We start from the raw sequence: 13,950 nt of genomic DNA on the forward strand, positions 1-13,950 counted from the left end.
CTTATCAATCCCCACCTACATCCCTAAGTGCGCCCTCGCACGTTTCCTTAGCAACCATTGCTCTACAACAATGATTTACATTATCCTTACGCGAGGACATCGTGATCGGTCGGAAAACAAGCAGTTACATCGTGATAATAATTAATTTCAAGTTTTAAGTCTCTAAATACCCGTCTAAATCTAATCAGTTTCTTCTACAATATAACCAATCCATGTGTAACGTGTAAATGTGCAAGGAAAGTGTAGATTTAGCACGTGTGGCGCAATAGACGCTTTAGGCAGTCAAAATGGGTGACCCAGATCCTGCCATCATTAAGAAGACCCAAACCTTGCTGAGGAAATACGTGAAAAAGCCGGCCCTGACGGATAAGTTGTTGAAGAAACCTCCGTTCCGGTTCCTCCACGACATCATCAATGTGGTCAGTGCAGGTTACAAACTTGATTCGCCAAATGTTAGGCGCAAATTATTGATTGGGTTTTCGCACCTCATTTTTTCGTCACATCTACAAGTCTGCTGTACAGTTTTGGATGAGTCAAGGAATTTCCTTCAGACCAGTCAGTGGTGTATGAGTGTATTTTGGTTTCTATTTCTAGGTCATCAAGGACACTGGATTCTTGAGCGGGTTGTACACACCAGACGAGCTGATATCGGATAACATCAAGGATCGGGATGCGAAGATTGCCTATCTGCAGAAGTTGATTGACGTTACCAGTGAGTGTTGTTTTACATACTTGCTTATTAGACATGGTTGATATGTGGGGCGAGGGTGCGTTTTGCAGCGTGGCTTATTTATCCATTCATAACGAACGCGCGTTGTCTGGCGCGTGGCAAAGGGTTAGGTGGTTGCCACAGCGATTCGCAAAACACGTGGATGTACACACGATGTTACAAGTAGCTCTATCAAGGGAATGGTATGTTTGTATGCGTTTACGATATTCACATTAAATAAAAGGTCCTGTCGACACGACACGGCTATAGAATTTAAAAATCCATCGCTTTGGACCTTGTATTCTAAAGCTGCTTTAGGAATTCAAAATGTTTGCTTATATTCCCTAGTGTAGCGGGTATAACATCTTCAGATCTGAGACAGAGTCTTAACAATACAGTTGTATGCAGATTTCGTACACTTTGTTATAATGAAATTGAATATACATTGCCCGTTGGTTTGGTACGATTGGTAATTTTGGTACGATTCGAATTTGGCGACACAGAAATCCATATACAAAAATGTTTCTGTGGGCGTTCTTGATACTAGCCATGTTCAAAATAGGTAAATTGAATTTGTGGTTATTAGTTTTATGATAAAAGTTTCAATGAAAACAACTGTTCGGTTTTGGCACAGTTCGATTTAGGCAACATGGAAATTTCGTGGCAGGGTACCAAAATCGAACGGGCACTGCAAATGTAGTTCTATGTCAAAATTTCATGCCGATTGCTCATAGGGAAACAAAATTACAGCGTGCCAAAGTTGAGCATTTTGTATGGAAATAGGCTTCCACTACTATAATTCTGTACACAACAAAGTATACGTATCTGAATTTGAGGCCAAAACGTCCATGATTGCTCTGCCAAACAGCATTGTCAAGAATAATTATTGTACGGTAACTTCAGCACCTTTTGTGCTCAACTTTTTTCCTATCTGATATGGGGCTTTAGAAGCTTCTAAATTCTAAAAAAGGGCTCTAAGGATTCGTCTATTTTTTCTCATGGAGTGTTTTGCGACATTCCTACAAGTTTTGCTGCAAGGAAACCGTCAGAAATGTTTATAGAACACGGCTTGTAGCGACTAAGTGTCTTTTAAATAGGAACATTAGATATCTCTTGCTTGAAAAAATAAATCAAACATGAACCAAAAACCAATCAAATTGAAACAAAGGAAAAAATCCTAACGGAAAAGAGGAGATAAGATGATTATTTCTCAGGGAATCTTACAGACATTTCTTTAAATATATTTTTGGGATTTTTTTGGGAATTCTTCATAACATTACGACAAATATTATTGCTCGTATTTCTGTGTGTATATTTTTCATCATTTTCTACACGATTGATTCAGCTATTTGTCCTAAAATTTCCTCCAGATATTACTCCAAAGATTTTTTCGGGTGTTAGTGATTTTCTTGAAGTTCCGGACGAATACCTTCAAGAGTTTCGTTTTAGATGCATTCAGAAAATTTTCTAAGGATAACCACAGAAATTCATCCAAAGATACTATCAGTTTTTTTTTCGAGAAAATAGTCTCCCAGGAATTTATTCAATGTTTCTACCATCGGTTTTTCTAGGACTTCCTCAAAAATTCTCGTTTAGAAATTTTCTAGAAGTCAACCAATGTTTTCTACATGCATTTTCTATAATACAGCACAGTTCTGTTGATTTGAACGATACCTCATGCAAACCATCGGGGATCATTTTTAATTCGAACTTCTATCTACCCTACGCACAACGAAAAAGCGTGTTTCTGGTCACCTCATTGGCTGGTTTGTTTTGATTTTGTTTCCCGTTTCACAATGTTCCATTTCACTGCATTGTGTTCCATGAGCTAAATGACGTTTGAACCATTTTTAATTTAAACGATGTGCTAATTGGTGAAAATTGAAAAGTGTTCAGATTAAAACCTGGCAAAGCAACGGGGATACCCGGTATTGTCGTTCAAAATTTCGATCTGAAATTTCTCTAAGAATGTCTATAGAAATAACTCCAGAGATTCCTACAGAAATTATTTTATTTCCCAAGGAAGGTTTCAAATATTTTTTCCAGATATGTCTCCAGAATCTCAATATATGTTTCAAAGAAATTATTGAAGATATTGTTTTAATTAGGGAGATGTTTCAGAAGTAAATACTATAGTAATAACTGATGGAACTTGATTAAGTCTCTTAAAGAAATCATGAACTCTTGAGGAAATCTAATCCTAGTTAAACTGCTGTAATAGATAATTGAAAAAATAATCAATAAAATCTCTGGATTTCTGCAGAAGAAATTTTGATCGATCGTGTTATACACAGCACGAGTATAGTGGTGCTAGCGATTTCTGTACATGCGATCACTCTTGGTATAATATATCAAGCATTGCTGAATTCATTGACGATTTTCAAATCTATTTCTCCAACAGCAAACTCTCGAGAAGTTCTTGGCTGATTCAGGATTGCTGTAGGAATTTCTTGTTAATTCTTGAAAAATTATTTGATCAAATTCCCACTGATGTTTTGTAGTATTGTTCATAGAAATTTTCAGAGCAGAATATACAGATTTTCTGATTTTTTTTTTTGCTGAATTGTTAAAGACATTTCAGCAAAATTTTTGAAGGAGTTTCAACATTTTTCAAGAATCTTTTTTTTCTTCTGAAAACTTTCCCGATTAGCTTTTTTTAATTTTTTTTCTGTTCATCCATTTGTTATCTAGAAAAAGATAAGGAAATTAGAGCAACCTCATTGGTTGTAAAGGCGAGCAGTTCTATTTTTGTCAAATTTGTTTATCGAAACTAATTTAATAATTATAAAAATAGAAAGGATATTCATATTTGTATTCATAAATGATTACAAAAGTTCCACTGAATGATTCTAAAGACGGAAGGCTTTCCTAGTCTTGTGGTAACGACTGGCATGATAATGAGATAAGTTGATTAGTGACAAAAACTTTGATTTAAAAAATCTACTTTTTTCTAGTTTTTTCAGCATTTTTTAATTCTAAACAAATTGTATGGGAGTCAAGAAAACCATGCCAGTCTTCTCATTTATTCATTTGTTTAGTTAACATATAAGCAGATAACACTGTATCAACTATTTTACGTCACAATACTTACTCAACTCGTGGCCGCATCTCTTCATCCTCGGTTCTTCCCCACTCTCACAAAATCGCTGTGCATTTGATCCGCCAACCTAACTCACTGCGCTCCACGCCTTCTTGTACCAACCGGATTCGAAGCGAACACCGTCTTTGCAGGGTCTTTGCAGGGTCCGGCATTCTTGCAACATGCCATATCCATTGTACCGTTCCAGCTTTGGTCACCTTCTGGATACTGGTTTCACCGTAGAGTTGGGCGAGCTCGTGGTTCATCCATCGCCGTCACACACCGTTCTCATGCACACCGCCAAATATCGTCCTAAGCACCCGACGTTCCAAGACTCCAAGTGCTTGCAGGTCCTCCTCAAACATCGTCCACGTTTCAGAACTACCGGCCTTATGAGCGATTTGTACATTGTACATTTGGTGCGGGTGAGAATCTTTTTTGACCGCAGCTTCTTGTGGAGGCCATAGTCGGGCCTTCCACAGATGATGTTCCTCCTTATTTCACGTTATTATCAGGATCCAAGATAGACAGATTCGTCGACCACTTCGAACGTATCCCCGTCTTTTGTAACACTGCTACCTAGGCGAGCCCTGTCGCGTTTGGCTTTACCTACTAGCATGTACTTTGCATTGGATGCATTCAGCATTCTGTTGCCTCGCGTTTCAGGCGGGTGTACAGGTCTGCAACCTTTTAAGATGTTCGGCCGACAATGTCCATATCATCCACGAAGCAAACAAATTGACCGGATCTCGTGAAATTGTACCCCGGATCTCCGCATGACACCTTCTAGCGCAATATTGAACAACTGGTACAAAAGTCCATCACCTTGTCGTAGTCCCCGGTGGAATTCAAACAAACTGGAATGTTCGCCTAAAACCTTCACGCAATTTTGCACACCATCCATTGTTGCTTTTACCAGTCTAGTGAGGGAAACCTGTTCTCGTCCATGATTTTCCATAGCTCTACACGGTCAATACTATCGAATGCCGCCTGGAAATCGATGAAAATGTAATGCATTGGGAACTGGTATTCACGACATTTTTGTAGGATTTGCCGTACAGTAAAGATCTGATCCGTTGTCGATCGGCCCATCGACTCGACATTACTCTCAGTGTTCGGGCTAGCGATTTCTCAAATTGTTCACAATTTTCACAGCAGCATTTTCCGTAGTGACAGCTTGAAACTGTAAATTTATTATTATTATTTATCCTTACTCAACTAGATTATATGTCTACTTACATTTTATGGTTTCATTACTCAATCTATTTTCATTCTTGGTCTCAATTGTGAGTGCGGAAGTATCGATTAACCTACGAATTCAATTGATGCTTTTTAGTTAATTTCACTACCTTCGATGTTACTCATACTATACTCACGACCCGCTTCAACCACTCTATCGCTATCCCAAACTTTGTCTATATTCTTCTATTTCAATAAACGTTTACTCCTTCTATCCACTTTTTAACTACTATAATTCCTCAAACTGAACTTTATATCTCCGTTTGTTTACATCTATCGCTTCCAGGATCTCAAACACCAAACATTTCGCCTACTTCAGCTACCATCAGCAGATGCGAAAAGCGCAGGGTTTTTCGATCTATTGTGGTGCGAACATCCTCCCCCCCGTAATTCTAGCTGAAAACCCTCTTTATCGCTAGAGTTACAATTTTGAATGTCAAGCACCACCAAAGTGGTTTTCCACTTGCCTTGCTATTTAGCGAAAACATGATCTCTTTTTTGTTTCGATCACTTGCTTACCTCATGCTCCTGACCAAAGTACTGCATCTTGTCACATTCTCTCAATTTTCTAGACTTCATCATACGCATGTACACGAAGGTCCATAAACTGACCACCCAAGCTTCGATCTCACGGCAATCGGTTCATTTGGTTTACCGATTATGGACTCGAGAGGGGCGCACAGATGAATGTCTTTTAGACCAATAAGTATTTGTGGAACTCCTTGCTTAAATTCTGTTCCTTGAAGCTCTCGCAGATGAGAGTATTTGTGGCTGACCTCATGCATTGTAGCAGTTTGTTGAGGTAGCTTTAAACTATCCACGGTATGGGCGGCGCCAATGCGGAAACGCTGAGACGATCCTATTGCCGAAATCCACAATTCCAACCTTCTCGAATCGTTTTCCCATCTTGTCATACCAGCTGTCCAAGTAACTCGAAGTTGCTGCATAACCCCTTTAGCCTCTAATATGTTTGCCAATGACTTTTCCACCAACGTATGCGATGATCCTTCGTCCAAAAAAGCGATTGTATCGACAGCACGATCACCGCTGCGTAAAGTAACTGGAATCGTACGAAAAATCACCGACTGCTTGCAATCTGTGCGATGAGTGTACCCGATGTGTAGCAGCGTATTGTGATCTTCATTACACTGATCAACGTTACACCGAAAGTTCAGTTTGCATGGAAATCCTCCATGCGCATTCAAGCACAAATAACATAGCTTCCATTTCCGCACTGCCTCCCATCTTTCTGTTAGACTTAGTCTCTTAAAGACTCTACAGTTTCGAACTCGATGATCAAAGCGACCACATATCCTGCAAGCTGTTCTATTCCTGTAGGATTGTTGATTTCCAACTATATTTTCTTCGGTGATGTGTGTGTGTAGGAATCCCTCTCGAAATTCTTCTTGTTCTTTCCTCCCCAAATTTAGAAACTCTTCATCTGATTCGCTAGATGCTACTTGGGAGTACGAAGTAATTTCGCTAGCATCCTTAACGAGTCTCGAGAGAAATTTGGACAGAGTTCGCAGAGTCACATTCTGTGTTTTTCTACGATACCGCACCCATTCTAATTGCATGTTGGCTGGCAGCTTTTCCGTCAGTTCCTGGATTAGCATTGGATTTATCAGATGCGCTGTCAGACCTGTCGCCTCCAAATGATCCGTCAGCTCTTGAACAACGACTCCGTACTGAATATACGAAGCTAATTTGTCCGCTTTTGGGGGTGGTGCCTTCCTCACGTTTGCCAATAACATGTTCAGCAGCTGTTCCGGCCTGCCGTACAGCATCCGTAAGGTTTCGACAATCTGCGGCACTGCACTCGGAAGAAGTAGCCTGCTTCTCACTGTTTCCAGTGCTTGACCCTTCAAACACTCTTGAAGTCGAGCCAGATTTTCGACATTTGAAAATCCGCAAGCTGCAGTGGATGTCTCGTAGGCACTAATAAACAGAGGCCACTCCTCATGCCGTCCGTTAAAAGTCGGAAGCTTTTTCGAGAGAAACTGTCGAGCGGAAAGTTGAGCCTTCGTAGGACGTCGTGTGGTGCTTTTGGAACGCATTACTGAATTTTCAGGTTTCCCACTATCTTCGCCTTGCGACGAACTTTCATCTTCCGATTCTTCGAAATCCTCTTCGTTTTCTTCGCTTGACGTGTTTGTTGAATCTTGATATTTGTCTTCGCAATAGACGTTCTGCTGTTTCTTCTTCTTTTTCTTCTTCTTCTTATTATTATGGTTCATATTTCTCTCGTTATCACCGTCGTGAGGCACCTTCACCGGTCCAATTGTTTTCCGGACTGATTTGCACCTTTCCGACTTCTTTTCATGAAGCTTCTCCATCGTCGACTTAATTGACGTGATTTTTTTGCCATATTCCTTGCGTCTACTGCTCCATCCAAATTTTCCCTCATCTATATTTTTTGCTAATAATTCCATCCTTGCCGACTCGCGCTCCACTTTTTCCAATTTTTCTTGCACGTGCTTCAACACTTTCCCACGTTTCTTCTGATACGCTTCTTCCTCGGCAACTAGCAGCTCCAACCGCTCCTGCTCGTACGCCAACTCCATTTCGCGCTTTTCTTTCTCGGCCTGCTGACGTAGCAGGAACAGGCTCCTCTGATGCTCCAGCTTTCTCTTATGAATAATTGTTTCTAATTCGATGGCCTGTCTTTCCTTCACCATCTGCTGCTCGAGCATTTCCAGCTCCTCTTCCAGGTCGGGTGGCCCCTCTTTGTCCGCCGATAGGCGTAGACATTCTTCGCAGGACCACGAAACGTCTCTTGCGTCGGCCGATACACCAGCGCATCCGAAGTGGTACCACCGCTGACAATGGTCACAAAATATCTTCTCGCTTTCATCATCATCCGGCTGATGGCATCCCGCGCAGTTAAAACCTGTCTTTTCAGGATCCTGAATCGACTGCGACATCATAAAATTTTCAAGAATGTTCGGGCTAGCGATTTCTCAAATTGTTCACAATTTTCACAGCAGCATTTTCCGTAGTGACAGCTTGAAACTGTAAATTTATTATTATTATTTATCCTTACTCAACTAGATTATATGTCTACTTACATTTTATGGCTTCATTACTCAATCTATTTTCATTCTTGGTCTCAATTGTGAGTGCGGAAGTATCGATTAACCTACGAATTCAATTGATGCTTTTTAGTTAATTTCACTACCTTCGATGTTACTCATACTATACTCACGACCCGCTTCAACCACTCTATCGCTATACCAAACTTTGTCTATATTCTTCTATTTCAATAAACGTTTACTCCTTCTATCCACTTTTTAACTACTATAATTCCTCAAACTGAACTTTATATCTCCGTTTGTTTACATCTATCGCTTCCAGGATCTCAAACACCAAACATTTCGCCTACTTCAGCTACCATCAGCAGATGCGAAAAGCGCAGGGTTTTTCGATCTATTGTGGTGCGAACACTCAGCTGCATCGTTGATGGCTGCTTTCACTGTTCTCCAGCAGTAATCAAGAAGGGCTTCATCCAGCTAACCCTCTTCCGGTAATACAGCCTCGAGGTGCTGCGCTTATGCAGTTGCGACATCCGGTTGCTCAAGCCGTTCTAGGTCATACCGGGACGGCCGTCGGTACCGTACGGCATTAACGGCGGATAGTTTTGGGCGCAGTTTAACCATCACCAGATAGTGGTCCGAGTCGATGTTGAAGCTGTGTCCGAGTCGATGTTGAGCCGTGCACGTTTATTATGCTGAAGCTGGCCTTTGATCCTCAACTTTCACATTCTCTCATTGATCGGCCACCACCCGATCACGCGCCTCTGTATATCACCCTTCACTATGAAAGCTGTTCCCAGCTCGTGTGTGTTGCCGCAGCTCTGGTAGATGGTATGGTTACCTCTAAACGTTCGCACCATTGATCCCTTCCAACACACCTCCTGCAACGCTACGATGCCGAATCCGCGGTCCTTCAACACATCGGCGAGTATGCGTGTACTCCCGATGAAGTTGAGAGATTTACAGTTCCACGTACCGAGCTTCCAATCGCTAGTCCCTTTACGTCGCTGTGGTCGTCGCTGATTGTCCCGGTTCGTACTCTCTCGTTGATCATCCCTGGTTGAGAAAGACACAATACCCGTATCGGAACGTCGGGCAAATAAGTACCTCGTATCATCTTGATAAAGACTGCGTTGCCGAAAAATTAAGAGCAAAATGTTATATTGATGAAAAATTAAGCTACCGAAGCATTAAGTTAACGAATAAAACTTTTCTTAAAATATATTTTCTAAATTTGCTGAATTCATCTTAGTACGGCCGTCTCAACTTTCCTCAATCTACCTTATAGCGTTCTATTTTCTGCGGGGTCCTTTGCTGCAGGCATTACCACTCACGCTGCATTATTCTCCTCCAAAATCTGCTAGCAATCCTCGTCGACTCCTTCCCACAGATCCAACATTACTTTCAGCTAGGGAAAGTGTAGCAGTTATGGCCATAGTGGTTCCCTATTTGGCCATATGGGAAATTTTGATAACTTTCACATTTTAAATCTCTTTGAATGTTTTGACATCAAGATATATCTTAAATCTAACTACTACAGCACACAAAAATTTTAAAAATTTAAAGTAATCACGTATGGCGAAATAGGGAACCACTATGTCCATAACTGGTACACTTACCCTACTTTGTTGATGGTTACTCTGATTGTTTTCCAATTCCAATGAATAGGTGTTCAGTTACTTCAGTTGATGTAGATTGATTTTATATTTCTATTCCAGAATCCGTAACAGGGCAAGAGTTGAAAGTACGCCCTTCAAAGGTCGTTGCCGGTCTTGAGGCGGACAAAACGAATGAACTTCTGCAGGCAATTGGCACTGCACTGGACAAGAAATTGGATAGCTCGAGTGCTATTCAAGCCTACGTGAAAGGAACAGTAGCAGGCACTAGCAATGGTAACAATGAACCGATAACATCGAACGGAGTAAAACCCAAAGATGATAAGAAGAAAGAAGAGAAAAAGAAGGAAAAGGATAAGGAAAAAGTTAAAGATAAAGAAACTGATAAAGTCAAGGAGAGAGATAAAGACAAGGATAAAGTGAAAATAAAAGACAAAGAGCGAACGAAACGTGGCAGTGATGCAGTTGAGACGAAAAAAGAAGATACAAGAATCAAAAAGGAAAAGCCCGAAAAGGCAAGTAAAACTAAGGAAAAGGACAAAACAACCAGCTCTAACAAGGTGGAAAAATCTAAAGTTAGCAAACCAGACACCAAGTCGACCAACGATAGGAAGAAGCTAGAAAAACAAAAATCTAAAGAAAAGGAGAAACCTTTGAAACGATCGGAGTCGATTAAAGAAGAACCTTCTTCAACGAATGGAAAGCCATCGTTGAACAATATCGCCGAATCAAGTATGGAAAATGATAGCAAAGACTCACAGAAAGACACACAAGAAGTCCCGGAAGCGAACAGGAAAAAATCTCCTGCCACTGTCGAGGATGAATTGGTTGCCATAATAGACGAAGAAGCAGAACTACGACGGGCGGAGAAAAACTCCAGTCGCAGATCATCACTCAAAAAACAGGGAAGTTTAACACATAGCGAAAACAATGCTCTGGCAGACCTGAATCAATACAATGGCCTAGAAATCCAGGGTCCAAGCCGACAGAACAGTGGAATCATGGGGGAGCCTATCACTAGACACGATTCGGACCCAGTAGAACCCATCGCGAGTGAGCGGATATCGGTCAAGCCACCAATAAATCGTCAGCAATCAGTGGATAGCGTAATGCGACCAAGAACCAGCCTGCGGCCGCCAAGTGTTCGACCACCTTCCGCCCGACCTGGAGCTCCACGGCGAAAGGAGAAAAACGTTGAAATTGTGCTGCAACCTAACGAAACGACCAAGCTGGGTGAGATCAACGTCAAAATGGAGGTGTTCAACAACGAGCTGCTGGACGACGATGGTGAAAATCTGATTGTCATTGAAGATCCCACTCAGGCTGGCGATGTGTACAGCGGAACACCAACGGATGCTACTGAGGTCAAAGAAGAACAAGAACAGGGTCACTTGGTGCAACAGATTCTCGAGACGCAAAAGGAGTTCTCGAACATAGCAGGACCGGAAGCAAATGTGGAGGTTCCTAAGAAGCCGGATAACGTAAGTTCATAGTTTTGATTTGAGCCGCTTCAATTTGTTACTATCATTTTCAGGAATGGACCACCAGCCAGAGACAATCGTCGGTGAAACAAATGGAGACGCTACGCGAGTCCATTCAGAAGTTGACTCGTTCCGTGAATCCTCTAGGAAAGCTGATGGATTTCATCCAGGAGGACATTGACTCCATGGAACGTGAGTTAACCAACTGGCAGCAAATTTATTCGAGAGCAGTTGTTGATCTGAATAAGGAGCGAAGGTACCATTATTCTTGTAATTGAATATGACTTTTTAGCTTACAACTTTTGAAATTTTGATCTTTACAGTGCGAACGAGAATGCAATCGAACCGTTGAAACATCAGCTGGCCCAGATTGAAACGAACATCAAGGAGTATCGGGACATGGTGGATGCGACGAGGGGCAACATTCTTCAGAACGAGCAAAAGATTGAGAGATTGTACATGACGGAGATTTAGGGTCGATTTCATTTTTCAAGTGTTGTGTTTTTTACGGTTTATAAATTTTATATGAATCAAATGTAGCTAGTATAGATTCGTGGTTCAGTTTGTAGAATTATTACATAACTAGATTATTTCCATCAAATTCATATGAAACATGTCATATCTCTTCAAACTGAGCCAGCATTTCCAAATGTGACTAAAACATACATCAGATACTAAACTAAACAAGAAGCAAGATTGTTAAAAAATTGATAAAAATAAATATGATCACACAAAATGTTAGTTGTTTGCTGCTTTAATTTAGTTCAATGTTTCGTGATGGAAAGTTGGGTGTAGCATTACAATGTACACCTGAACAAATATGGGGTCAAATTTCTTTCAGGTACATAGTTCCCATTTTATTCGATTATGAAAATGGAATTACTCTCGACAAGTGGTAGAGCCGATGCACAAACTTGTTCTAGATGGATGCCAGGAACCTGGGATGATGCTGCGAAGGTGCGCCTGCTATTGAGGAAGTTGGACATACCTTCACACAACGACCCAAGGAATATGGCTGGACGTTCCCGAAAGCCGAGAAGTGTCACTTTCATACACAAACCGAGTTGTTTGAAGCACGACATACAAGGCATCCGTCCAGCCAGACCCCAAGAAAGTAAAGAGAACATTGTTGAACTCCTACCGCTCACCAATATGACCGAACTTTGATCGTTCTAGGCGAGGTTAAATTCAACGGTAGTCGATTTCGGTTTGCAGGCGCCCCGACTACCCATCACCGATACTACGTGACGCTCAAACTACTCGGCATAGTCCCCGACGGAGGATCTAGCCTACTCCGCTCGCTGCTCGACGCCCTCTAGTCTTCTCGCAATTTTTGTTGCAACGACGACAGAATTTGTGTTATCGCTCTGGTCACCGCGTTGCACGTACTTACGTGTTGACACAATTTCTGCACGATGTTGTCGAGGTTTGGATCTCCGTCGTTGCTTCCTAGCATTTCGTTTCACACTTCGGCGAATCTTCAGCAATCAAAAACTACATGTTGCAGTATCTCCTAAATATTTGAGTAATCTGGGCAGTATGGCGATTCTGCGTTTCTGAATCTATAGAAATACTTCCTGAAACATCTACGACCTGATAGGAACTGTGTCATGTAGAAATTCACCTCTTCATGCTTCCTATTCATCCACGTCGACAGGTTTGGGATGAGCCGTTGGGGCCACCTTCCTTTCGCCGCGCAGTTCCTCTCGTGCTGCCACCTCACCATAGAATCGACTCTGATCATCTTCCGTACGCTTCTGATGACTCTTCGTTAGTAGTACTCGAAGTGATGCAAATGGGGATCATACCGGCTATAACATATAAGGATCTGACGATATCGTTCTATACGCACCCGCAACTCGCACTGTCACTTGCCCTAAGACGCCTCGTACTTCCTATGTTTGGCATTATTCTCCCTATTGCATTCATTGCCTTCGGCTCTTAGGAGGACCCATAAGAGATGACAACCAAAAGAAACAACTAGTGGAATCTGAAGGAGAGGCTTATGGACCTATCAGTAATCAGCTAAGTTTCCCGCCAAGAAAGGAGGCGACCACCATCAATTTAAGTGAGAACAGTGTGGGCAAAAGCCTAGACACTGTGACGACGGCAAGCACTGGCCGCTCCAGTGCAACATGTGAGGTGACCGATAGCCCGGGACTAATCGAGGCCATGTATCGGAATAGAGAGTACCTTCCGAAAATGCAGGTAGCTGCTGAGCAACTCGATGTCATCATCGAGTTTGTTAAGAGCAAAATCAATATCAGCAAATACTTGGGGCCTTCCTTAGTCGAGTGGTTAGAGTCCGCGGCTGCAAAGCAAAGTCATGCTGAAGGTGCCTGGGTTCGATTCCCAGTCGGTCCAGGATCTTTTCGTAAAGGAAATTTCCTGCCACCTGCCACTCGATATACGAATGCGAAAATGGCAACTTTGGCAAAGAAAGCTCTCAGTTAATAACTGTGGAAGTGCTTATAAGAACACTAAGCTGATAAGCAGGCTCTGTCCCAGTGCGGATGTTAATGCCAAGAAGAAGAAGAAGAAATACTTGAAAACAAGTCTACTGAAATTGCGACAATCAATCCTAACTGCAAAACCGAACTACGAGAAAGCCAAAGCACAACTTGGCAAGGTAGAAGGCAAAATAGACACTATGTCGTGTCAGACTGAAGTGTTTTCCTTCACTGGCAATGCGAATATATCTGATGATATTATTCGATATGCGATGCGAAACAGAGGACGTTCCAAGGATGAATACGTGGCGAAAAGACGTATAGTTGCTAAGGGAAAAGTTACC

The 13,950-nt window shown here is 41.8% G+C and overlaps 1 protein-coding gene across 1 annotated transcript; it reads left to right on the forward strand.

The window, feature by feature from the left end:
* Nucleotides 1-49: 49 nt before the first annotated feature.
* LOC5580097 (TRAF3-interacting protein 1) lies at nucleotides 50-11,892 on the forward strand. Its single transcript, XM_021837390.1, has 5 exons — nucleotides 50-419; nucleotides 595-712; nucleotides 9,778-11,156; nucleotides 11,210-11,412; nucleotides 11,480-11,892. The coding sequence occupies exons 1-5, from the start codon at nucleotides 288-290 to the stop codon at nucleotides 11,628-11,630; spliced, it is 1,983 nt and encodes a 660-aa protein (XP_021693082.1). The 5' UTR covers nucleotides 50-287; the 3' UTR covers nucleotides 11,631-11,892.
* The last annotated feature ends 2,058 nt before the right edge of the window (nucleotides 11,893-13,950 follow it).

The sequence above is a fragment of the Aedes aegypti genome, chromosome 1 (genome assembly GCF_002204515.2).
Source record: "Aedes aegypti strain LVP_AGWG chromosome 1, AaegL5.0 Primary Assembly, whole genome shotgun sequence".
Classification (NCBI taxonomy): Eukaryota; Metazoa; Arthropoda; class Insecta; order Diptera; family Culicidae; genus Aedes; species Aedes aegypti.

Bases quoted from the DNA above. Each gene is read 5' to 3' on its own strand.
- LOC5580097 (XM_021837390.1), top strand. From the start codon at position 288: ATGGGTGACCCAGATCCTGCCATCATTAAGAAGACCCAAACCTTGCTG. The intron at 713-9,777 runs GTGAGTGTTGTT...TTTCTATTCCAG, and splicing joins GAAGTTGATTGACGTTACCA to AATCCGTAACAGGGCAAGAG. The intron at 11,413-11,479 runs GTACCATTATTC...TGATCTTTACAG, and splicing joins GATCTGAATAAGGAGCGAAG to TGCGAACGAGAATGCAATCG.